The sequence below is a fragment of the Myotis nattereri genome, assembly GCF_964212035.1.
Source record: "Myotis nattereri genome assembly, chromosome: 1".
Taxonomy (NCBI): Eukaryota; Metazoa; Chordata; class Mammalia; order Chiroptera; family Vespertilionidae; genus Myotis; species Myotis nattereri.
In genome coordinates, this window is record NC_138075.1 from 76,946,273 (window position 1) to 76,974,107 (window position 27,835).

Here is a 27,835-nt window from a genome sequence, read left to right on the forward strand (position 1 = left end):
TTATAGAAATCTAGGATTTAGGGACAGAAATAATGAAAAAAGGGCCAGGCCAAACATTATGTCATTTTTTCTTCTTTTGCATTTTCTGGCATAATATAATTCTGAAGAGGTTGACACATTCTCATTCTATTCAAGCTTTGATAAGGCATTTTCTTATACAACAAAATAGAGGTGGTAGAAGTAAAATATTCATATTTCTAAACAAATAATGTAAAACATTTTGAACCAGTTTAATGAGATGAAAAGATTATGAATCCAAAGAGTTCAGAAGTTTCTTCTAAATAGAATTAAATTGAGTTTAAGTCATTAACAGTTTATTGAATGTTTGCCACATGCTGCAGTAGCTCGAAAGAGTGGTCATGACAGTGATGTAGGTGGTTCCTGAGCCTATGGTTACTTATTTTCACTTGCAGCCCCTCGACATCCTGCTATTCTCTTCAGAGCAGACTTCACTTCCTGGTTCCTCAGTGTATAGATGAGGGGGTTCAGAAATGGAGTGACAACAGTGTAAAACACAGCCACTGCCCCATCTAGGGGACTCTTAGATCCAGCCCGAAGGTAAATGAAAATACAGGGGACATAGTAGACTGTGACCACGGTGAGATGGGAGCCACAGGTGGAGAAGGCCCGCCGTCGCCCATCAGCAGTGCGTATCTTCAGGATGGCATGGACTATGTTGGCATAGGAGAGCAGAATCAGCATGAAGCAACTGGCAGCCACTACCCCAATGTCCACAAAGGTCACAAGCTCATTGACAGTTGTGTCAGCACAGGCCAGTCTCAATACTGCAGGGATGTCACAGATAAAGTAATCCACCTGGTTGGGCCCACAGTAGGGCAGACGGAAAGTCAAGGTGGCTTGGATAGATCCATGGATGGAGCCAGCCACCCAAGCTCCAGCCACAAGGATGGTGCATAACTTACCATTCATGAGCATGGGGTAGCGCAGAGGCTGGCATATTGCCAGGTACCTGTCGTAGGCCATCAAGGTGTAGAGGAAGCACTGGGTGCTGCCCAGGAAATGAAAGAAATACAACTGAGCTACACAACCACCAAACGGTATTGCCTTGTTGGCAGGAGTAAAGTCCAATATTAGACGAGGAACAATGACTGAGGAGAGCCACATGTCCAGGAATGAGAGCACACCCAGAAGCACGTACATGGGGCGAGCATGGAGCTTTGGGTCAGCCCACACAGTGAGCAGAATGAGCAGGTTCCCCAGCTGAGTGAGCATGTAAATGATGAAGAAGACCAGGAAGAGGAGGATCCTCAGATTTTGGGGGTGAGGTAAGCCCAGGAGAATGAAATCTGTGACCACGGTGTCCAGAGATGTGTTTTTGGTCTTTCTCATGTTCTTTCTGTATTCTGCTAAGATGAATGGTGAAGTCAGACAAGGGAAATACAACACACGAAAGTGATAAGAATCCTTTTGTCTGATGAATATGCCTATGAGTTGGAGAGAAATGGGATACTATTTAAAAACTTTGTTTTTTAAAGAAGAGATGGTGTTGCCCTTAGTTATTTTGGTTTACGTATTAAGAAAACCATCCAGAGGCTGTTTAGTTTCTTAGATGGATGGAAACTTATCTGTTGGGAGATACTGAGAAGCAGTATTTGGCTGATCAAGGAACAGTGTAACTTGTGACTGATAGGGAAGAACTTAATACTCCAACCAAAAAGGGTTCAACAAAGAGGGGCTAACATTGAGGCAGAGCAGTGTGGAATGTGTATGCTACAATTACTACCTCTCCTTCTCCCTCCATTTACCATCATTGCAATGCCTCCTCTTTGTGCTCAGCTAAAATCCCATCTCCTCACAATGCAAAAATATTCATTATCTGGCCCTTACCACTGTATCTCATCACTTTTATTTATTTTCCATTCCCCTTACAATTCCTTGTTGTTGTTCAGATGCTTAGGACACCTAAAGGCTTTCCTAGTAGCATGCTCCCATGCACAGGCTGCCTTCTCTGTCCCTTCCCCTATATAATGCTCCCTTCATCACTTTTCCTTTAAAAGGCTTTCTTGATCCCCAGGGACCATGCTTACACTTTTCAGAGCACGCAACCCATTATATTGCTATTGCCAAATTTCTTAAGTAACATCTTAGAACATCCTTCTATCATTCTTGGTTAGAATGTCCATAATTAGGGAAAACAGAAGAAGCAACCAATACATGCATAAATAAGGGGAACTACAAAATCTCTCTCTCTCTCTCTCTCTCTCTCTCTCTCTCTCTCTCCTTTCTCTCTCTCAAATCAATAAATAAAAATTAAAAAAAGAAAATGAATGGTAAGACTATTTCTTATTTCTTTAGCGAGGGTATAGAAAAGAGACAGAAAGAGTTAAGATAAGGTTAGACATAAAATACCACTAATGAGCGAAAGTAACATTTTTGTCAATACATACATATAATATCGATGTGTTTCTACTTGGCTAATTATATATTCCTGAAGTATTTTATAAAAGTAATTGTATATCAAATCAGTTAAAACTACTCTTTGGGGGATTATTTGAAGGATGTCCATAATGCATATTGATGTATGGTGCAAAAACTTCCCTTAATTTATTTGCTTTGCCAGTCTTTTGTTTCCCACTTGTTGTGCATACATCCGATCTCACTTCTCCCAGGTGCCCTGTTGGAACAAAGCTCCTTTACCTTCTCAGTTCTGAGTGCCCTGACTTGGTAGGACCAGGAAACAGAGGTGGGTTATGGTTGGTGGGTGTGAGGCAAGGTTACCTTTACGGGCCGACTGGGCAAAAGATGGAGGTGTTTAGGGGTTGCAGAGGAGGGCAGTCTGGTGCAGCAAGGTGAGCAGAGTGGATATCCAGAAGGTGGGTTTTTGGAGAGAACAGTCTCCTCCCCACAGTCCCTGCTGTTCCCCCTTCTCCTTCTGGTAGATTCTCGTGTCCACTATGTAAATAATTTTAGAATATCTATCCTTGGGTAGCCAAAGAATTTACAAATTTTAGACTATTTGATGTTGCTAAAGCCATGTAAAAAAAGTTGGAATTTAAATATGAAAGCACATAAAAACAGCATGAGGTTAAAATTCAATATGAAAACTATCTGCAAATCAGGGCCTACTGACATTAGAGGATAAACCATACTTGTTTAAAAAGCAGTTATCCTGGAAACTCTAGGGAAAGGCTGTGGGGACAGTGTGAAAGAGTGGTATTGAGAAGATAAGGATGGGTTTGGGAGTTGCCAAGAGCACTTTTTAGAGAACTCAATGGAGCCATGGGATCATGAGATAGGCTGCTTTCTGTGCACTCTGTCCACTGCCCCCCCCGCCCCCCCAATTAGGCCAGTTTGGTGTGAGCATATCCAGCTATTTTAAACTTTTGATTTCTACAGTGAACTTTGGGATCTGGGCCATTAGGGAACGTTATGAGATCCCAAAGATGAGGAATGAAGACTGGTCCAGTGTGTGTTAGACATTCTAGGATCAAAGGACTTCTAGTTATCATTGGGAAAAGACCCAGCCCCAATCTGTTTCTGGAAGGAATTTCCCTTCCTTCACATTCATTTAGTTAGAGATCCAGGTAGAGCTAGGGCAGAGTAAGGGAAATGGGTAGAGTTTGGGGTACCCTAGATATATTTTATCTCTTTCCACAAGAGGATAGTCTTGCCATTCTACCAAAAGCTTTAAAAAATGAGCTTGCTGAAAGAAAGGGACTTTGTGTTCTCACTGGAGACAGAAAAAGTTACCAATTTGGCCTGTGTTTACAGAATTACCAGGCTCTTCTTCACAACGTCTATGACTTTATCACTGCCCAACTTTGCCCTTTATCAGTGCACTGAGAGAGAGAGAGAGAGAGAGAGAGAGAGAGATATGAAGAGAGAAAATGAAAATAAAATAGTGATAAGATTTATTTTTTCAACACACAAAAAAAGAAATTCCCTACATTTGGAAAGAAGAAACATAATTCTAGCAGTTTGGTAAAGAGCCATTGAGAAGATGGAGAAAAGGAACTGGCTAAATTTATATTTGAATAAAATAACAGAAAAATTTAAAGTTTCAAAATTAATGGCCTCATTCTGAACAGAGCTGGTTTCAAGCTTGCTTTTCCATCCTCTTAGACTCACATGTACAGAGCTGCAAAATCGTGGAGGAGGCAGGCTGTCCTTGAGTAGATGGTCCAGCAGAGAGAGAGATGTCCTTCAGAGATTCAGGTTAGCCGATTGCAAAGGACTCCTGTGACTGTTTTGGAAAGGCTTTAGAATTCTTTCAGGAGTTTACCTGAAACAAGTGTTCAGAATCTCTGAGAGCACCTGCCTTTCAGGGCTTTTCGAAGAGTGTGACTTCTATATTGCTTGAGTCATATTTTACATTTGTTTTCATCAGCTGTTGCCTCTCTTACTCCAAATAATAATTAGAAAAACATTGTCAAGAGAGTTGAAGAAAAATTCTAATCTCAGGGGAAATTCTATTCTAAAGTAGTATTTCCCTAATGAGATCTTCCCTACCCAAATCTTTATTATTTTGTCTTGAGAGAGAACAGCAGCAAACATTTCTAGTAGGTCCCTGGAAAGGGGGCTGCAGGGAATAACCTTGTCAGTATACTAGTAGTTTTGGATGGCTTCCAGTTTCTTAGAGGTGATGTGAAGTCTCAATTGATCACGGTCTCCCCCCAAATATTTATCAGGGGTCCTCCATCATCCCTTCTAGTTTCTGTTCAGATGTCACCTAATTAGTGAGAGCACTCTGCTCGCCTAACTGCTCCCCTGCCGGTCTGATTGCCCCTAACTGCCTTCCCCTGCTGGCCCGATTGCCTGTAACTGCCCTCCCCTGCAGGCCTGATCGCCCACAACTTCCCTCCCCTGCTGGCCATCTAAGGGTGGCCATCTTGTGTCCACATGGGGGTGGCCAGCTTTGACCACATGAGGGCAGCCATCTTGTGTGTTGGAGTGATGGTCAATTTGTATATTACCTTTTATTAGATAGGATGTTTAGCACTTTGTGTGTGTATGTGTGTAATATTGCAAAGCTATATCTGGCCACAAGATGGCAGTATTATCTGTTAAAACCAAGTTCTGTACTGTGTCTGCTATATGGAGTAAATCCAGAGGAATCATGAGAGATATAAATTCCTTTAGCAAAAATACTGTATGTGAGGGGTACATACATTAGCTTGGGAAAACTAAGTGTCAAAGACATAAGTTTTTTTTGGTGAAAATTGGGAAGTAGTTTGAAATCTTCCTTCCTTCCTTCCTTCCTTCCTTCCTTCCTTCCTTCCTTCCTTCCTCCCTTCCCTCCCTTCTAGTTCCTTTCTTTCTTTCTTTCCTTCCTTCCTTCTTTCCTTCTTTCCTTCTTTTCTTCCTTCCATTTCCTTTTTTTCAAATTCTCATTTTATTACATAAAAAATGACAGGTCAAATGAAACAGAGATGTAAAAGAAAAATGGTTAATATTCTCACCATTTCTGTTAAATCTCAACCTTCTGAAGTGACTAATGTTAATAGTTTCCTTTCTTGTTTCACATTTCTTTCTCTATACATATGTACAGACAGATATATTGTATTCCTTTAGATATTTAAAAAAACCTCATTGACTGTTGGGAGATACATTTAGATGGTAGAAAACCTCTCCCATCTCTTCGGTACTGTCACAAATATCACCACTACACCACACACACACACACACACACACACACACACACACACACACCCTACAAATAAAGTGTGCATAACCATCCTCTACTAGCACCTTTTTCCACTTTATCCTGTTTTGAGAGAGAGAAACTTGGTATAGAGAAATTGACCACTTCTGACTTTGCTTTATGTCATTTTCTCATTTCTTATCTCTGTTCTTTGCCCCACAATTCTAATGTTCAATGTTCACAAAATCACTTGGACTAAAACCTGTGGATTCATATATAGAAAATTTTCATGTGAATACACTCGTACAATGGAACCCAGCGCAGCTTGGATGAAAGCTTAGCATCATCCCTTCAAGAAAGGAGCTCCTCCCCTTGCTTTTTTTCTAGGTTTTGCATCCAGATTGAACTTCTTCCCTCACCGACAGGGAGGGGAGGTGGGAGTGGACCTTCTGCTGGCTATGGGGATGCAGTGCCCGGCTCATGGTGTCCTGCAGCAGATGTGGGGAGTTTTCCTTCTTTGTGCTTTTCTGACAATGGGAGGTAAGTCTCCAGTTAATAGGAATCGTTGCTGGGAATGTTTGAAATAACTTTCTTACAGCTAAATTCAATGACTGCAACTTCTCACACTTGTCATAGAAGAGTCTTTCCTGATACACATTTTCCATATGTGGTGCTAATTGTCCCTGTTCTCATCCTCGCCCTTCTCCTCCTCCTTTGACCATAGTTTGTTTCTATCTAAGGAACTTCTCTACCAATGGCAGTTTTTTTTTTGTGACTACATGGAAACGAAGCCTTTTAATAATGATGTGGCTTCCAGGAGCGCTGCCCTGGTAACGGTCATGTGTCTTCTCATAGGCACCGCGGGACAAGGCGTTCAGCAGCCCCCCGAGCTGACAGCTATGGAAGGAGCTTCTGTCCAGGTCAACTGCACGTACCAGACACCTGGGTTCAATGGGCTGTTCTGGTACCAACAACATGATGGCGGAGCACCCATATTTCTCTTTTACAACGTCCTGGATGGTCTGAACAGGAGAGGTCGTTTTTCCTCGTTCCTTAGTCACTCTGATACATACAGTTACCTCCTTCTGAGGGAGCTCCAGATGAAAGACGCTGCCTCTTACCTCTGTGCTGTGATAGACACGTTGACTATGAGGCCCCTGCAGCTGCACCAAAATTCAAAAGGCAGCCATGGCAGTGAGAAGTTATATTTCCTAAGTATGTGCCTGTTGTGAGTTAAGACGAAATTTTAGAACCAGACTGCCTGGATTTGCAGCTCATTTTAAGATTTTCCTTCCCTGCTTTGTAATTCTTTTATATTGTCTTCCTATTTTCAATGAAGTTTATTACATGTTACAGCCTACTACTATCAGCTAGATTTAAGTAGGGGTGGGGAATGTCCGGCCTGAGGGCCTTATAAGGCCTGAGAAATCATTTGGTCTGGCCCTGCCAAGGCAACTTCAGGTGGGACTCAAAATTCAATAAATCTAGGTATTTATTCATAGCAACATAAATTTATATTAAGTGAATTATATTAAGGGAATGATGTTATAAATATCCAAATGGTTCCCCACCCCTGGTAGAGAATAAGTAATTATTGCTGTGGCTTTGTCCCTATACAAGACAAAGCTGATCAAGGCTTAGAATTAGATGGTCAAATTGTAGGATATTTGGAAATCAAAAGTGAAGGCTGCCTAAGTTAAAATAAGGTATAGTCAGTCACATGTTACATAATTTGTTTGGAATAAAAGATTAAGCAAAATTCTCTTTGGGTGAGCTTTTGAGATGAAATTTGGATGGACATAATTGTGTTGGAAAGCAATGTAACATTATGAATCAAGGTCATTAAAATGCATATATTTCTTTTACTTGGTAATTCTATTTTTGAGCTCTCACTTAAAGAGAGGCAGTTAGAAAAGAGAGTTAGGTTTAGAGGCTTTAGACTTTGGCATGTTTATATTGCAGCATTATTCACTAGGGCAAAATATGGGCAACAATCTTAAGTAAGTTATGATCAATAGAATATTTTTCTTTCATTTTTATTTATTGATTTTAGGGAGAGAGAGGAAAGCAGAGAAACACAGAGAGAGAGAGAGAAAGAGAGAAAAAGAGAGAATTCTGTTCCTTGTGTTTGTAAGGCTGAGGTCCTCATTTTCTTGCTGTCTGTGGGCCAAGGGCATCTTCAGCTCTTTAAGGGCACCTGCATTTCTTCTCACGTAATCCCCTACGTAATCTTTAAACCAGCAACAGCACTTCTCATGTTTGGAATCTTTGGACTTCATCTTCTGCCTTCTTCCTCTGCCACCAGTCAGAGAAAGTTCATGTACTTTTTAAGACTCATGTGCTTAAGTGAGGCCTACCTAGATACCTCCCTTTTTAAAGGTCATCTGTGTCATGTGACACAACACAATAGAGTGATATTTCATCACTTTCAAGGGTCTGGGGATTAAGGCATGGAATCTTGGGTCATTCCTTGAAATTTTACCTACCACACAGCCAATAAAAGACATTTATAAAGACTATAAAAACTCTGAATTACCAGAAAAGGGGACAAAGCCCAAATACACATTTATTACTACAAATCATAACATCATGGTTGACTTAAAAACACACACAACAGTTATAAACTTTTATTACAAATTAAAAATGAGGTTTTAAAAAATCTCAACTTGATCAGATATGAAACAATCGAAAACCTTTAAAGGTGTATTGAGAAACACCAGGCTTAAAGAAAACAACTCACTGTTTGTCTTTACCCAAACAGATGTGGATAATGTAAACCCCCCAAACTGACTCGATAATGCCGATAGTTTTGCTTATTTGGTCAATGGACAAAAAAACAAGAACTTATGGTCTTCAGCTCCAATCTTTTGTTCATTTCTTGTTGCTGGAATTGTATACTCTTTTTGGACAACTGAACTGGATGATGGTAAAGGCGGTAAGCTGACCTTTACTCAGGCCGGGCCCTGCTCAGCCTCAGACAAACAAATTCTTAGCTGATGAATCAGCTGCTTTGGTCTCTTTGCCATGTTGTGATTCAGGTTTTTTGGGCATCTGTAGAAGTAATTGGAGTTGCGGTGGTACTGATATTGAGGTGGATGCTGACCTTGGGTCTCACCTCCTTGGTTTTCCTTCTCCTCTTTATTGCTGTCCTCTGTGCTGTCTTTGGTGAGGATTGTCCCTGAGGAATCATGATCTGTAACCCCGATACATATTCTGTCCATTGGCCTACCTTGTTCTCCTGAATTCTGCTTGTCAGCACCCTCCATCACGTCTTCCTGCACAGGGGAGCTGGGGTAATGTGGTCAGTGCTCAGAGGGTTTCCACAGGTAGTAAGGTGAGAACTGTGGTCTGAAGTAGGCTGGCACTATTGGGCCTGGCCTTCACGATCACTTTTCCAGCCTTCATTCCCCCTCCCCCCCCCACTTTCACTGTTCTGGTAATTCTGGTAATTGCATGGAGGATCCCTACATGTAGGTAGCATATAATAGATACACTCTACTGTATATTTACTGCCTTGCACTGGGGGAACTCCACCAGGGCCTGTAACATTTTCTGCCCCCATATCCTTTTCTCCTCAACAATTTCAAACTCTCTGCATGGTCTCTCCATCTCTCACACTGCAAAGGTGGATACATGTTGTATCATATATTAGTACTCATTCCTTTTTATTACTAAACTAGTGGCCCAGTACATGGATTCGTGCACATTGAAAGGAAATTAATTAGAAGAGATATTTTAATATCACTATTTGTCCTTTCTCTGTAATGGAAGTGTCAACCAAATTCATGATCAACAACGACAGATTGAAACACACACGTTTATTTATTTATTTATTTATTTATTTATTTATTTTTTAAATTAAATCTTTATTGTTCAGATTATTACATTTGTTCCCCTTTTTCCCCCCATAACTCCCCTCCTCCAAGTTCCCGCCCCACCCTCCGCCCTCACTCCCCACCCACTGTCCTCATCCATAGGTGCACGATTTTTGTCCAGTCTCTTCCCGCATCTCCCACACCCCTTTCCCCCCCAGGAATAGTCAGTCCATTCCCTTTCTATGTCCCTGATTCTATTATGATCACCAGATTATTTATTCACTTGATTCTTAGATTCACTTGTTGATAGATGCATGTTTGTTCTTCATAATTTGTATCTTTACCTTTTTCTTCTTCTTCCTCTTCTTAAAGGATACCTTTCAGCATTTCATATAATACTGGTTTGGTGGTGATGAACTCCTTTAGCTTTTCCTTATCTGTGAAGCTCTTTATCTGACCTTCAGTTCTGAATGATAGCTTTGCTGGATAAAGTAATCTTGGTTGTAGGTTCTTGGCATTCATCACTTTGAATATTTCTTGCCATTCCCTTCTGGCCTGCAAAGTTTCTGTTGAGAAATCAGCTGACAGTCGTATGGGTATTCCCTTGTAGGTAACTGAGTTTCTTTCTCTTGCTGCTTTTAAGATTCTCTCTTTGTCTTTTGCTCTTGGCATTTTAATTATGATGTGTCTTGGTGTGGTCCTCTTTGGATTCCTTTTGTTTGGGGTTCTCCGCGCTTCTTGGACCTGTAAGTCCATTTCTTTCACCAGGTGAGGGAAGTTTTCTGTCATTATTTCTTCAAATAGGTTTTCAATATCTTGGTCTCTCTCATCTTCTGGCACCCCTATAATTCTGATGTTGGTACGCTTGAAGCTGTCCCAGAGGCTCCTTACACTATCCTCGTATTTTCGGATTCTTTTTTCATTTTGCTTTTCTGGTTGGGTGTTTTTTACTTCTTTGCATTTCAAATCTTTGCCTTGATTCTTGCGCTCCTCTGGTCTGCTGTTGGGAGTCTGTATAGTATTTGTTATTTCAGTCCATGTATGCTTAATTTCTAGTTGGTTCTTTATCATAACATCGAGGGTCTCATTAGATTTCTTGAGGATCTTACTACATTTATCGGCAGCTTCTAGACAGTTCTTAAGAGACCTTAAAAGTGTGGTTCTGAACTCAATATCCTCCATTGACAGTTTTGTCCTGTTTCTTTGTCTCTGCATTTTTTATGCTTTCTTGGTGCACCCCCTAGTGGTCTTTGTGCGCAGTCTTGTTGTAGTTAAGCCTTGATTGTTGTCGGCAATACTGGGGGTGATTTGACCTCCAGGCTAACTCTAAACACACACGTTTATTTTTAAATTGCCAGTGCGCATCATATGTACCACTGGTCGGTCCTTTGGATGGTAGGACATACATACAGTTGGTCACTTAGCCTTTTATATATATAGATAATATTGCATTTTATGGCTATACCACATTTTGTTTGTCCATTTGTCAATTAATAGACATTTTGATTATTTCTACTTTTTGGCTATCTTACCTAATAATAGAGAAACATGCAAATTGACTGTACCTTCGCTATGCCCACCAGCTAATCAGATGAGTATGCAAATTAACCAAACAAAGATGGTGGTTAATTTGCATATGTAGGCGCCCAGCGGCAATTGGAGCCTGCAATCAGAGCTGAGGGGTCCCCTGCCCAGGCCTAATGCCTTGAGGAGTTAGGCCTGGGCAGGGGCGAAGCTGGTGATGGTGGGGATCATGGGTGGAGTCGGTGATCACGGGGAGCTGGGGGTCCCTTGCCCAGGCCTAATGCCTCAGCCACAGGCATTAGGCCTGGGTAGGGGCGGAGCCAGCGATCGCGGGGTGCAGGGGCAGAGTCAGTGATTGTGGGGAGCTGGGGGTCCCCTGCCCCGGCCTAACGACGGGGCCACACGCGTTAGGCCTGGGCAGGGGTGGAGCTGGCAATTGGTGTGAACTAGAGAGGAAACACCTTTTCTGACTATTCATTGGCTAAACTCCCTGTGTGCCACTGGTAATATTCTTAGTAACTTGGGTAATAAGAATCCAATTAGGTGATCTAGAGTTTTTTACCACACTCCTGGAGAAAAAAAGGAAGGTCCGCTGCTGGAGGGTTAAGAAATGTCATATCCTGTCCTAGCTGGTTTTGCTCAGTGGATAATGTCTCAGCCTGCCCACTGCTGGGTCTGGGTTCAATTCTGACTAAGGGCATGTACCTAGGTTGCAGGCTCCTCCCTGGCCCGGGCCAGGTCAGGGCTCATGCAGGAGGCAACCAATCAAAGTGTTCCTCTCACTTTGATGTTTCTCTGTCTTTCCCTTTCTCTTCCACATTCTCAAAAAATCAATGGAAATATATCCTCAGGTGAGGATAAAAAAAGAAAGAAAGAAATGTCATATCCTATGAAAGACATATCTTGAAAATGCCTAAAGAAAGTGGTCATTTTTTCATGGTGAAGGGACTGGAGTCCGTGTTGATGAAAACACCTTGGTGGCTGCGGTGACTGGCAGTGGCTGCAGCAGCGGGGTGATGGGGCTGGTGCCTTCCCCTGATCAGCCCGATCGCCTCCCACAAAGGGAGGCCAGACTGTGGCTTAGGTCTGCTCCCCAAGGGGAGCAGGGAGCGGGCCTAAGCTATCAGTAGGACATCCCTGAGGGCTCCCAGTATGTGATAGGGGGCAGGCTGGGCTGAGGGACCCCCCCTCCAGTGCACAAATTTTTGTACACCGGGCCTCTAATTATGACTAATGTGCAATAAATATTTGTGTACAAGATTTTGTGTGGACAAGTTTTCAATTCTCTTGGGTATATGAGTGATTTTGCTGTGTTATGATAACTCTGTGTTTAACATTTTGAGGAGTGGCCAAATTATAACTAAAATTGTCTACACCATTTTACATTCCTGCCAGTAATATATGAGGATTCTAATTTCTCCATACCCTTTTGACGCTTGTCATGGTCTGTTTTATCCAAATATAAACATTATAGTGAATGTACAGTGTCACCTCATTATGGTTTTGATTTTCTTGAAGGCTAATTATGTTGAAATATGTTCATGGGTTTATTGACCATTTGTATATCTTCTTTGGAGAAATGTCTATTCAAGTTATAAACCAAAGAGCTTATATACTTACTAGAGGCCCAGCGCATGATTAAATCATGCGCGTGTAGGGTCCCCTAGGCCTAGCCTGCCATTAGGGCCATGTTCGCTGCCCTGCAAGGCCATGCACACTCTGCGGACGCTGCCGGTGTCCCGTCCTGCGATGCCTTGCACGCTCCGTGGACACTGCCGGAACCCTGCCCCGCCCGCCGCGAGAGGCACTGCTCATTTGGTCATGACGCTGTAATGCTGTCACGACCACAGACCTTTTATGATATAGATATGCATAGCCTATGGACCTGGGCACTAGGGTGGTGAAGACCTGGCCAGGGGACATGTGGGTAGGTCTGGGAGGAAATGGGTACAGGGTGGGGGCACAGGAGACATCTGTAATACTATCAACAATAAAAAATATATTAAAAAACAAAATAAAACAAACAAATTACTTGCCCATTTTTAAGTTGGGTTGTCTTTTTTTTTTAAAAAAAATATATTTTATTGATTTTTTACAAGAGGAAGGGAGAGGGATAGAGAGCTAGAAACATCGATCAGCCAGCCACCTCCTGCACACTCCCCACTGGGGATGTGCCCACAACCAAGGTACATGCCCTTGACCAGAATCGAACCTGGGACCCTTGAGTCCGCAGGCCGATGCTCTATCCACTGAGCCAAACTGGTTAGGGCAATTGGGTTGTCTTTTTATTGTTGAGTTATGAGTTCTTCATATGCTCTGAATATAAGTTAGACTATTTATATTTAATGTAATTACTGATGGGGTTTGATTTAAATCCATCATTTTGCTATTTGTTTCTTATCCTCATTTTTCTATGCTCTTTTTTGAATTTGGATTGAGTTTTAAAAAATATTTTATTTTATCTCTACTATTACTTTATTAGCTATACCACTTTGCTTTAGCTGTTTCTTTAGCACTTAAAATATATATCTTTAATGTAGTATACCATCAAATAGTATTTTATCACTGCCTATATAAGAATCTTTCAAACTACTATTTTCCTTTTCCAAGCCTTTTTGTTATTATTTTCATATATTTTATTGCTGCATGTTATAAATTCCACAATGTGTTGTTATTATTATTTTGCTTTAAGTGATCAAAATTCTTTTAATGAGATTTAAAAACTGATTCGTTACAAATCTCTAGGTATTTTTACCTCATTACTGAAACATATTATCTCATGCAGACATTCTGTGAAGTGTGGATTATATAGTTTTTGCTTTTAACTTTTATTCAATCAGTAGAAAAGACAAATGAGGTGTTGAGTCAGATATTTCTGGAAATTAAGTTGGTTCCAGGCTATATATTGGACATTTTTGGTGTCCATGGGTTGGTACCAATTTACTTAGCATTCATGGGTGAGGAGGTTTCACTTGTCATTGGCCTTTGAATCCCTGGTGTGTATTGCAGTGGTTAGTACAGTGGTTAAACACACTGATATGATGCTAATTGCCAAAGTTTGGAACTCTTCCATATTTGGAAGCTGCTGGTTTTATTGTCCAGGTATTAAATTGCTAAATGAATGAGATGAATTATCAGAAATTCATTGAAATGGAAAACTTTTAATAATACCCCTGAGTATTCATTGATGGCAAGTTCAGTTATAGTTATTCAGTGATCACTTCAAAATCCTACGTCAGATGGATAAAAATCCCAAAGCTTTCAAGCTTGAAATCCACCCTGTGCAGAATTTTGTGCTTTGTATTTTACAGCCTAAGCTTCTGTAACACAGGATAAGAGGAGAAATGAATCATTAGAGGATGCACAGGAGATTATGGTAAGTGCTTGATGTTAGTGGAAAACCTATTTTCAACAAGCAATTTAAGTCCATAAATGTTACTGAGTGTACATTGAAGAATATTGCTTTGGCCTTTAAAAGAGAGCCAGACTTTAGTAGCGTTACTAGTTTTATCGAGTTGATTGGATTACACTGAGTTTTCCTATCCTCTTGCTGCCTCACCTTTATAAAGTGATAATAATTATTTTAAGTTATTTAAGGTGGATGTTGAGGGAGGGAGAGAAGAGATAATGAGATCTTCAAAGGAAGTTTATTCCTTGAGAATCTAAACTTTCCTAACCCTAAACCACATTCCTATCTTTAACACCATTGCAAAAAAGGTAGTTGTATTAGTCAGGGTTCTCCAGAGAAACATAACCAATAGGATCTATCTATCTATCTATCTATCTATCTATCTATCTATCTATCTATCTATCTATCTATCTCATCTATCTATCTATCTATCTATCTATCTATCTATCTATCTACCTATCTATCTATCATCTATCTATCATCTACTTATCTATCTATCATCTATTGATCAACAAATCACATTTATATAGAAAGAGAAAGAGATTTATTTTCAGGAATTGGCTCATAAGATTGTGAGGCCTGGTTAATCTGAAGTTTGCAGGCCAGGACAGCAGGATGAAAATTCTGACAGGAGTCAGTCTTACAGTCTTGAGTCAGAAGACAGTCTGAAGGCAGAATTATTTCTTCTGGGGACCTCAGTCTTTTCTTTTAAGGCCCTCCACTGATTGTAGTAGGCCTATCCACATTATGGAGGGTAATCTGCTTTACTCTAAGTCTACCGATTTAAATGTTAATCACATTTGAAAAACACCTTTGTAACAGCATCTAGACTGGTATTTGGCAACACAACTGGGTGCCATGGCCTAGCCAAGTTGACAGATAAAATTAACCATCACAATAATTAAAGGAATAAAATTATTACTTACTTTCCAAATAATGAAAATCAAATCAAATGACATGCCCAAGAAGCAGAATCTAAATTTTTTAGGTATATTAGCTCACAAAATAGATCTTTATTCAATGATACTTATTATTTCAGCAATAGAATCAAATACTAACTTGCTCTGATTTGACACAAGGGCTTAAAACCTTTTTTTAAAAATTTTTAAAATTTAATATATTTTATTGATTTTTCACAGAGAGGAAGGGAGAGAGATAGAGAGTTAGAAACATCGATGAGAGAGAAACATCGATCAGCTGCCTCCTGCACATCTCCCACTGGGGATGTGCCTGCAATCCAGGTACATGCCCTTGACCAGAATCGAACCTGGGACCTTTCAGTCCGCAGGCCGACGCTCTATCCACTGAGCCAAACCGGTTTTGGCAAGGGCTTAAAACCTTTATATTTTCTTTTCTCCCCAGCTTTAATGATGCGACGATTTTATATGTAGAGTGACATGATTACCACAATCAAAACACTCCTATATTTTCTTGATACAAAATTTTAAGCTTAAAGTTAATATCAAATAATATCTCTTAGTCATTTGTTTATTAAAAACAATTACTTTTCTTCTATAGTAAATGTTTGTTAGAACCAGTGCAAATATAATTCTATAATGCCATAGTAGTTACTCATTAAAGTGCAAATGGCAAGTAGGCTTATTTCTACCTCACCTGGTCAGAGGAAGACAAAGGTATTGAAAAAGACAAATGCAAAATTTACAGAGAATGAAAGGTTTAAAAAAATCCAGGGACCAACATTGAAAGAATCGAACTATTTAAACAGAAACCAGTTACTAATGTCCAAATCAGAATGTTTTTATTTGGTATTTAAAAAATATTTTTGTTTTCTCAGGTTTATTTCATAAGGAATTATAAAATAAGTGGATCAAAGAATATTATAACAATCAGCTAAATTGCCCCTGCTTAATTGGAGAGAATTGGTAAGCTTTGCTACCTCTTTACCTGCCCTGCTTATGTGGATATGCACATATGTAGATGGTGTTGAGCAAGACCCCATCTCAACCACTTGTCTGAGATACTGCATACGTGTGTGGTGTTTAGAAGTTTAATAGGTGGCCTTTTAACTTAAGAGAATTATTTTGCCCTCTCTTCTGTCTCAGGGCTCAATGTATTTTTTCATTGTGTTGCTTTCTATGAGGGCACCTACACACACACCACAAATACACACATTCTCCAAGATTCCTCAAAATGCCTAGCATTATAACTTGCCACCTTTTAGATTTTGCCATGGCACCTGTTCTTTTTTTTTCTTCTAGTTATCAAAAAAATCATAGAATTTTGAAGTTTGGGGGTTGGGAGGAATTAAGACCATCACTTCCCTCTGCCTCTTTGCATTTGAATCCCTAGCACAGTTTCCAGCTAGGCACTCACAATGTTTATAGAATGAATGTGAAATATGCTACAACTGTTCGAACAAAGAATGAGCCTCTTCTGCAGTCTTTACTTGTTTGTCTAAGCAAGGTTGTCCTTATTGCCACTGGAGAAAGCCTGTCTTTTCTGTGCTCTGAAAGCCAGCATACAGACTGGATTTGAGCTGTTCTAAAGAAATGGAAGACCACAGCCGACTGTATGACAGCTCTGCCCCCCTGGGCTTCCCTACTCAGTGTCACTCTCTGGGCCATAACTCATCATCACTACGTCCTTGGAACAGACGGGGGAAGTGCTGTGGAGAGCTTTCTCTGTATGCAGAGAAGAGGACACCATTTAGTTCTTACCATAAAAACAATTCTTACCTTTAAAGCCTCAGAGCAGCTTTCTTTCTCAGAAAATGTTTCCCCTCCTGTTTTGGTTGACAATCTGGTGGATAATATCATGACATACTATGAAGGATCAAATACATATTTTTAAAACTTTATCTTTATGGTTGAAAGTATTACAGGTGGAACAAATATTAAAAAAAGAAAAAATACAATATTCTGTGAAGGATAAAACTTAAAAATAAACTAAGTACTATGTCCTAAAAGAGATATAGGAGTTAATCTAGCTCATCAGCTCTCTGGAGGCAACTGCTAAGTGGTGGGAAGCTTAGGGCAGGAGAACTGGGACAGAGAATTCCAGCTCTGCATGCGAAAGCAGGCAAGCCACAAGACATCTCAGAACCTTAGCTACATGACATTTTATTCGAGAGATAAATGTCTATGAGCTTCAATTTTTAATGATAATTTTCTATGAAGCCAGAGATCCTTCCCATTCCCTGGCTTTTCTCTTAAGCTTTTCAACAGGAGACCTAGACATGTGCTACATCTCATCACGAAGAAGCGCTGCATCTAGTTCCTATTTCATAGCTCAGAAAGCCGAGGCTTGGGGAGGTGAAGCCAAAGGTCACAGTTACTTGAATTCATTGAACGTCCTTTTATGAGGAGCCTCTGCCTCTCCTTTCTAGGTGAAAGCAGAACAGTTCTTGGTTCTCTGCTGCTAATGCCTTGCTGACCAGCAGTGTATAGGAAAGATACTCCCCATCTTCAGAATATTGCTTTATAAGAAATACAACCATATTACAAACTTTCAGACATGGATGAGTAAAATTGTACTCACAATCCCATGAAGTCGGCATTTTAGTTTCCTTTTTGTTTTTCTCCCTCTACATATGCTTTTTTTCTTCTTTTTTTAATCCTCACCCGAGGATATTTTTCCATTGATTTTAGAGAGAGGGAATAACAGAGAGAAACATTGATGTGAGAGAAACACATCAATTGGTTGCCTCCTATACAAGCCCTGACCAGGCCCCAGGCCAGGGAGGAGCCTGCAACCGAGATATGTGCCCTTGACTGGAATCAAATCTGGGGCCCTTTGGTCCACAGGCAGACACTCTATCCACTGAGCCAAAACAGCTACATATGCTTTTTAATACTTTGTTTTTTAAATAAAGTAACCTATGCTTATTATACAAATTTAAACAATACAGAGATTAATGTAAAAATGAATAAAATCCTACTATCCCTTTCAATTCTTTACTTCACAGGTAACCAATGTTACAATAAATGTGTATTCTTTAACACCGATCTTCTATCCTTTTAGGAATAAATATGACATACAAACATAAGTCATCAATATGTATATATGTTTGAATATGTATAAATATATTCAAGCATACATGTGTATATATATATGTGCATATCTACACATAAAAATCTCTTTTCGTTTTTTCCTTTGTGTCTTTGTTTGTTTGTTCCTTCTTTCTTCTCTTCCTTTCTCTCTCTCTCCCTCCCTCCCTCCCTTCCTTCCTGGTTCACAACATATTTATGTTTTTTTCACCAAGAAGTTAAATAATCTATGAAGTTAATAGTTTGCAATCTTGGCTGTTTGGAATCGACAAGGAGCTTTAAAAGTACTGGTGGGGCTGAATGAATTGTCTGAGATGAGGCCTGGGCAGCAAAATTTATACCCCCCTACCCTAGGCATTGTGAATCACTGCTTCACTATACTTAGACCCGACTCATTCTTATTAATGACTATATATTAGGAATATTGTGATTGCACTAAATTTATTTACCCACTCCTCTATTGATAAACATTCAGTTTATTTCCAGTACCTTGTTTTGCTAAAAATGTTTAAATAAACATATATCCTTAATTACTGATTTCTTTATTTCTATGAAATACAGGGTAGGGAAAAAGTAAGTTTACAGTTGTTTGAATGGAAAATAATTTAATATTGTATTGTAAATAAATAATACACTAAAAGAATAATTATTTTATCTCAATTTTTATTCTTCATAATATTTCAATATTTTTTCATATTGATAATTCTTTATTATTACCATTCGTAATAGCTGCACACAATTTTATTTAAGTTTCACTATATTTATTCAGGCTTCAAAAACAAATGTCACTGGAATTTTGATGGGGAAAGAAAGCCCCATGACTGCTATATTAAATAATGTTGTAATTAATATTTTCTTGCATTTTATTTTTTCCATAGTTTCAATGCTTAAGAGATTCCTACAACTGAAATAATTGAATCAAGAATATAAGTATTTTTTATGATTTGTGGTAATTATTTCTTAAACCCTGTTATAGTTTTTGGCCAGCCCACCAGTATAGGAAATTATAGGTAATATAACGTTAGTATTTATAAAATAATATGTCCTCAGGGACAAATAATATTACAAAATTTAAAAAATTATGTTTTAGTCACTTATTAGCTCTATTGTGAAGGAAGGGTTGGATTCTTTTTCAGGTTACTTCAGTCAAATAAAAGCATTTTTGCATACCTACTGTGTGCAAGTAACCATCTTAAGGGTTACCAGGGATAAGTCGTATGTGGTTATTGCTTTTAAAGAAAATGCCAACTTGCCCAGTCCTTGTGGCTCAGTGGTTGAGGAGGTCGAAATTCCAGGCAGGGCATATGCCCAGGGTTGTGGGCTCATGTAGAAGGCAGCCGAACAATGACTCTCTCTCATCACTGATGTCTCCATCTTTCTCTCTCTCTCCCTTCCTTTCTGAAATCAATAAAAATATATAAAAAAAGAAAATTTGAACTTAATGGGGAGCAAAGCCAAATAGTTTCTTTTCTTTTACAGTTAAATTCCATATAAAAAATATGAAAAGGAAGAGATAAGATTTGATTGTGTCAGGAAAGTTTCATGAAAGGTATTGGTCTTTGAGAGACTTGAAAGATGAATAATTAAATAGTGATGAGGTGCAGAGAGTACATTTGATTACAGGGTATGCTTTTTGAGCAGAGGAAACAATAAATAGAGACAGATTTTGAAAGTAAGTAGGTGGAGGTAGCATGGCTGAAGCACAGTAACTTGCTTTGCTGGAGAAAAGAATGCATGGGGGAAAGAAGGGATGCCATCGTGGGAAAATTAATGTGCAGCAGACTGTTGCAGCCCTTGAAGGTACATTTAATTTGATAGGAAGAGTGAAACAATGAATGATTTTATCTGGGAGTTGTGCTTTGAATATTAATTTGGTGGTATCTGCAGATTAGACTAAAATGAAAAGAACTAGCTAACTAGTAGCTAGAGATTTTGGGCAACTTATTTATTCTTGTAAAGCTCACTTATCTCATCTGCAAGACAGGACAGTCATGCCTATGCCAGCATGTGGTTGTGGTTAAATAGAATGGTGGATGTAAAGTGTCTAGAACGGCTCCTGATACATGGTGGGTATATTGTAACAATTATTATTAAATTGATCTTAATTATAAATGCTCTAGGAAGAAATAGGCAACTCAGATAGGAATGCAGAATCACTTGAGTTAGTTCCATTCCTATAACAGTAAAGCTAAATTAGCTTTTATTCTACCTCCTTCCCACCCAAACTCCTTTGGAAAACTCAGTGGATGGATGCACTAAACCAAACAAGAGTGACTGAATTTGTCTTCTTGGGACTTACTGATAACTGGGTACTGAAGGTATTATTTTTCATGGCATTCTCAGCTATATATGTGCTCACTCTTTGGGGGAACATTCTCATCATGGTCACCATAATCTTTACTGAACATCTCCATAGCCCTATGTATTTCTTCCTGAGCAACCTGTCGTTTATTGACATCTGCCACTCATCTGTCACTGTGCCCAAGATGCTGGAGGGTTTGCTTTTAAAGAGAAAGACAATTTCCTTTGACAACTGCATCACACAGCTCTTCTTCCTCCATCTGTTTGCCTGTGCTGAGATCTTTCTGCTGACCATTATGGCCTATGATCGTTACGTAGCCATCTGCACGCCGTTACACTACACCACTGTGATGAACATGAGGGTCTGCATACAGCTTGTCATTGCGCTCTGGCTGGGGGGTACTGTTCACTCTCTGGTGCAGACCTTCTTGACCATTCGTCTGCCTTACTGTGGCCCCAACATTATTGACAGCTACTTCTGTGATGTGCCGCCTGTCATCAAGCTGGCCTGTACAGATACATATCTCACAGGAATGCTGATGGTGTCCAATAGTGGAACCATCTCCCTCGCCTGTTTCCTGGCTTTGGTCACCTCCTACACAGTCATCTTGGTTTCTCTTAGAAAACAGTCAGCTGAAGGGCGCTGGAAAGCCCTGTCTACCTGCTCAGCTCACTTCATGGTGGTTGCCCTCTTCTTTGGACCATGTATCTTCATCTATACTCGGCCTGATACCAGCTTCTCCCTTGACAAGGTGGTATCTGTCTTTTACACAGTGATTACCCCTTTGCTGAATCCCCTCATTTACAGTTTGAGGAATGAGGAAGTAAAAAGTGCCATCAAGCATCTCAGACAGAGACAAGCTTTTTTTTCCATGAAATTGTGTACATGATGGTCTTGGGATTGCACATATAATTATGGCCAAGTCTTTAATGAGAGAGTAAAAATAAAGAAACACAATCATTAGGCGAAGTGGCATGCAGCAGTGCAGACTTGTGCATGAAAGAGAGGGACTTGTTAACTATTACTTAAATAAAGAAGAAGATCATGGTGGAACATATAAGGAAAAAGAATGTGGAAAAATTTAAAGAAGGTTTCTGATTTCACCAATAGAAGAACATAATTTGGGCACAGACTAATTTTTAGGAACAGGTTATAGTTGAGAGTGAACCTACTTTCTTGATTTGTATTTTTATGTGGGTTACTGACTCTGGGAAGCTATACACCACACCTGTGTTTTATACATTACTAGAGGCCGGGTGCACAAAATTCATGCACAAGTGGGGGGTGTCCCTCAGCCCAGCCTGCACCCTCTCCAATCTGGGATCCCTCAGGAGATGTTCACAGGGATCAGGCCTAAACTGGCAGTTGGACATCCCTCTCACAATCCGGGACTGCTGGCTCCCAACGGCTCATCTGCCTGCCTGCCTGATTGCCCCTAATCGCTTCTGCCTACCAGCCTGATCGCCCCCTAACCACTCACCTGCCAGCCTGATCAATGCCTAACTGCTCCCCTGCTGGCCCGATCGCCCTCAACTGCCCTCCCCTGCAGCCCAGTTGCCCCCAACTGCCCTCCCCTGCTGCCCTGCCCTGATGGCCTGATCACCCACAACTGCCCTCCCCTGCCAGCCATCTTGTGATGACATGGAGGCAGCCATCTTGTGACCACATGGGGTGGCCATCTTGTGTGAGGATGTGATGGTCAATTTGCATATTACCTCTTTATTATATAGGATACTGTTTTCAATCTTGCTCTCAAATGCAGGGTGTTCCAAAAAATGTACGTGCACTTTAACAGCTGATAGCTCAATTTTGAAAATGAGATTTATTTTACCAAACGCTGCTTTTATAATTATTCAAAGTGTGTGTATACATTTTTTGGACACCCTATTTATTTTCAATGTGTTTAAGCCTTTACTCATTTACATTGAATTAAATTTTGCTACTTTTGAAAGTGATTCTCTACCAAACTTATGGACCTTGGTTGTAGAGAACATTTTATAACTTGACCCCAAAGGCAAGGGAAATAAAGGCAAAAAACAAATGAATGGTATTATATAAAACTAAAAAGTTTCTGTACAGCAAAAGAAACTGACAACAAAACAAAGAACAGCCAACCAAATGGAACATATTTGCAAACAGTAGCTCCAACAAAGGTGTAATTTCTGAAATATATAAAGAACTCATCGCCCTAGCCGGTTTTGCTCAGTGGATAGAGCATCGGCCTGTGGACTGAAAGGTCCCGGGTTCAATTCTGGTCAAGGGCACATGCCTGGGTTGCAGGTTTGATCCCCAGTGGGGGCCGTGCAGGAGGCAGCCGATCAATGATTCTCTCTCATCATTGATGTTTCTATCTCTCTATCCCTCTCCATTCCTCTATGAAATAAATAAAATATATTAAAAGAAAAGAAAAGAAAAGAAAAAACAAAAAAAGAACTCATAAAACTCAACACCAAACAAAAAATGGGTAGAGGACCTGAAAATACACTTCTCTCAAGAAGACATAAGAACAGCCAATAGATATGAAAAGATATTCAAACTCACTAGCAATTAGGGCAGTGATGGCGAACCTTTTGAGCTCGGCATATCAGCATTTTGAAAAACCCTAACTTAACTCTGGTGCTGTGTCACATACAGAAATTTTTTGATATTTGCAAACATAATAAAACAAAGATTTATATTTTTGATGTTCATTTTATATATTTAAATGCCATTTAACAAAGAAAAATCAACCAAAAAAACGAGTTCACATGTCACCTCTGACACGTGTGTCATAAGTTCGCCATCACTGAATTAGGGAAATGCAAATCAAAACTACAATGAGATACCACCTCACTCCTGTTAGAGTGGCTATTATCAACAAAACAAGTAATAACAAGTGTTGGAGAGGTTGTGGAGAAAAGGGAACCCTCATTCACTGCTGGTGGGAATGTAGACTGGTACAACCACTATGGAAAGCAGTCTGGCAATTCTTCAAAAAATTAAGAATAGAGCAACCATATTACCCAGCAATCCCTCTCCTGGGTAGATACCCCAAAACCTCAAAAACATGTATTCATAAAGATACATGTACTTTAATGTTCATTGCAGCATTATTCATAATGGCCAAGACATGGAAACAAACAAAATGTCCTGTAGTAGAGGACTGGATTCAGAAGATGTGGTACACATACCCAATGGAATACTACTCAGTCATAAGAAAGGATGAAATACTGCCATGTGCAACAACGCGGGTGGACCTTGAGAATATTATACTAAGTGAAATAAGTCAGTTAGAAAAAGCTAAGAACTATGATCTCACTGATATGTGGGATATAAAACTGAAACTCAGAAACACAAACAGCAATATGGTTGCCAGGGGGAAGGGGATCCTAATATATGGTGACAGGAGAAGATTTGACTTTGGGTGATGGGCACAGAGTATAATATACAGATCTTGTAACATAGAAACCCACACCTGAAACCTACATGATCACATTAACCAATGCCACCCCAACAAATTAAAAAACAACAACAACCCAGCTCTTAGGGGAAAAAGATGATTTTCTTATTATTTCTAATATTCTTTGAGTTTTTATTTTGACAACATTAAGGTGGATATGTATAAAGTATGTATTTTAAAATAAACATTATCAAGGTAAAATTTAATTACATAAAAGACAACCATTTTAATTGTAAATTTTGACCAATTTTTACAAAGGCACATATACACCAATGTAACCACCTCCCTAATAAAGATATAGCATATTTCCAACATCTCCAAAAGTTTCTTCAGCCTCTTCCCAGCCAATCCCTCTATCCCCATGTAAGCATCCAAGGATCTGATTTTTATCACTATAAATTAGATTTGTCTTTTCTAGAGTTTCATATAAATTACATCATACGATATGTACTCTTCTGTTCCTTTACTTTTTGCTTTGCATGTTGTTTCTGAGGTCAATCCATGTCTTTATGGTATCAGTAGTATGTTCCCTTTTATTGTTGAGTAAACATTATTCTTTTAAAATTACAGTTGATATACAATATTATATTAGCTTCAGGTGTATAGCCCTGTGATTAGACATTTATTTAACTTATGAAGTGATCACCCCGATAAATCTAGTACCCATCTGATACCGTGTATAGTTATTACAATGTTATTGACTATATTCCCTATGCTGTACTTTACATCCCCATGACTATTCTGTAAATACTGATTTATACTTCTAAATTCCTTCACCTTTTTCACCCATCCCCCAACTCCTCTTCCATCTCACAATCATTAAAATGTTCTCTGTATCTATGAATCTGTTTCTGTTCCACTTGTTTATTTTGTGTTTTAGATTCCACATATAAGTTAAATCAACTGGCATTTGTCTTTCTGACTTATTTCACTTAGCATAATATCCTTGAGGTCTATCCATGTTGTTACAGATAGCAAGATTTCATTTTTTTTTAAATGAATCATATTCCATTGTATATATGCACCACTTCTTTATCCATTCATCTATTGATGGACACTTAGGTTGCTTCCATGTCTTGGCTATTGCAAATAATATGGCAATAAACAAATGGATGCATATGTCTTTTCAATTTAGTGTTTTGGGTTTCTTTGGTTAAATGCCCAGAAGTGTAGCTGCTGGGTCTTTCTTTGTATCTTGTTATAGCCTTTATTTTAAAATCTATTTGGCTGGTATATGTATTATTACCCCAGACTTTTGTTTTTGTTTTTTTTTTCCATCTTCATGATATATTTTTTTCCCATCCTTTTACTTTCAGTCTGTGTGCATCTTTCCATCTGAAGTGAGTCTTGTAGACAGCATATGTAAGAGTCTTGTTTTGTGATCCATCACTCACCATATGTGTTTTGACTGAAGCATTTAATCCACCATTTGCATTTAAATAAACTGTTGCTCAGCCCTAGCTGGTTTGACTCAGTGGATAGAGCGTCAGCCCTCGGACTGAAGGGTCTCGGGTTCAATTCCAGTCAAGGGTATGTACCTCGGTTGCAGGCTTGATTCCCGACCCAAGTCATGGTGTGTCGGGGAGGCAACCAATGGATGTGTCTCTCTCATGTTGAAGTTTCTCCCTCTCTGTCTCTCCCCGTCCCTTTCACTCTCTCTAAAAATCAATGGAAATACTCTAGTCAGTTTGGCTCAGTGGATAGAGCATCGGCCTGCAGACTGAAGGGTCCTGGGTTCAATTCCAGTCAAGGACATGTACCTAGGCGGTAGGCTTCTCCCTGGCCCAGAGCTCTGATCAGGCTTGTGCAGGAGGCAACCAATCGATCTGTTTCTTTCACAGTGATATTTCTCTCTGTCTTTCCTTCTCTCTTCCACTCTTCAAAAATTACTAGAAAAATATCCTTGGATGAGGATAAAAAAAAAAATCAATGGAAAAATATCTCTGGGTGAGGATTAACAATAACAACAAAAAAAGTAATTGTTGCCTGGCTGGTGTTGCTCAGTGGTTGAGTGTCAACCTATGAACCAAGAGAGCTCATTTCAATCCCATGTCAAGGCACATGCCCAGGTTGTGGGCTCAGTCCTCAGTAGGGGCCATGCAAGAGGCAGCCAATTGACGTTTTTCTCTCATTAATGTTTCTATATCTTTGTCCCTCTCCCTTTTTCTTTTCATTTCTTCCTTCGTTGATAGATATCTATTTATTGCCATTTTATTACTTATAGTAGAGGCCTGGTGCACGGATTTTTGCACTGGTGGGGTCCCTCAGCCTGGCCTGCACCCTCTCACAATCTGGGACCCCTCAGGGGATGTTGGACTGCCTGTTTTGGCCTGGCCTGCGGGGATCGGGCTGAAACCAGCAGTCTGACATTCCTCGAGGGATGGACTAGTGCTCTAACTGCAGGAGCCAGGGAGTAGCCGGAGCCTGGGCTGGGCGCTGCACCACTCCTGCTCATCCTGGCCCCACTGCACCTGCCGCTGCTGCAGCTTGGTAGTGCTGCTGGGGAGGTGGAAGAGGCTTGCACTGTGGCAGCTGTGCTTGCCAGCCTCGAGCCGGCGTTTGGCTCCCGCCAGTCAGCTGAGTGGCACTCCTTCTGTGGGAGTGCACTGACTACCAGGGGCAGCTCCTGCATTAAGTGTCTGCCTCCTGGTGGTCAGTGTGCATCATAGCAACTGGTCGACTGGTCGTTCGGGCATTTGGTCATTCGGTCACTTAGACTTTTATTTATATATATACATATGTGTGTATATATATATATAATTTAATTATTTTTTCTTCTTATTAAAGAAGACCTTGTTGTAGGGCATGGCTATAGGGCCAAGCCTCGGATTGACCTGTGGCAGGGCCACAAACAAGCCCCAGCTTAGAGGGCAGAGGTCTCTTAGCATAATTAAGCTTAACCTTATAGCCCTCCCTAGTTCCTTCCTAGGTAGCTAATGAGCTGTAGAGGTGCAGCAAGTGCTGCCAAAACAAGGTGAAACTCACAAGAACACTGTAAACATGTTGACTACTACCCTTGTTTTGATCTGACTATAAAATAAAGCTTCGGCTTGCAGGCTGGGTCTTTTCTGTGTCCTCATCCAGGCACGGGAGATCCACAGAGCCCCAGCTGTATTCTCTTGTCTGTCTTCTTTAATACTTCGCTGCCCCTCCTCAGGTCCACCCTTGACCATGCTGGCATGGCACACCTTGTAACATTTCTTGTAATACTGGTTTGGTAGTGATGAACTCCTTTATCTTTATCTTGTTTGGGAAGCTTTTTATCTGTTCTTTGATTAGGAATGATAGCTTTTCTGGGTAGAGGAATCTTGGTTGTAGATCCTTGCTTTTCATCACTTTGAACATTTTGTGCTAATCTTTTATGGCCTGCAAGTTTTCCATTGAGAAATTGGCTGACAGTTTTATGGGAGTCCCTTTGTAGGTAACTAATTGCATTTCTTATGCTGCTTTTAAGATTCTTTCTTTGTTTTTAACCTCTTGCATTTTAATTCTGATGTGTCTTGGTGTGAGCCTCTTTGAGTTCATCTTATTTGGGACTCTCTGCACCTCCTGGACTTGTATGTTTGTTTCCTTTATCAGGTTAGGAAAATTTTCCATTATTATTTTTAAAAATAGGTTTTCAATTTCTTGCTTCTCCTTCTGGCACCTCCATAATGTGAATGTTGGTATGCTTAAAGTTTTTGGATTCTCATTTTTCTCCTCCTCCTTCTTCTTCTTCTTCTTCTTCTTCTTCTTCT

The 27,835-nt window shown here is 39.9% G+C and overlaps 2 protein-coding genes across 2 annotated transcripts; one reads left to right on the forward strand and one right to left on the reverse strand.

Moving 5' to 3' along the window:
* Positions 1–393: 393 nt before the first annotated feature.
* Positions 394–1,350, reverse strand: LOC308517332 (olfactory receptor 10G2; the record flags this gene model as incomplete). Its single annotated transcript, XM_081088463.1, has 1 exon — positions 394–1,350. The coding sequence occupies one exon, from the start codon at positions 1,348–1,350 to the stop codon at positions 394–396; it is 957 nt and encodes a 318-aa protein (XP_080944589.1).
* Positions 1,351–20,603: 19,253 nt separating this feature from the next.
* LOC308514000 (olfactory receptor 4E2) lies at positions 20,604–21,548 on the forward strand (the record flags this gene model as incomplete). Its single annotated transcript, XM_081084032.1, has 1 exon — positions 20,604–21,548. One exon carries the CDS (start codon positions 20,604–20,606, stop codon positions 21,546–21,548), a length of 945 nt encoding a protein of 314 aa, XP_080940158.1.
* Between the last annotated feature and the right edge of the window lie 6,287 nt (positions 21,549–27,835).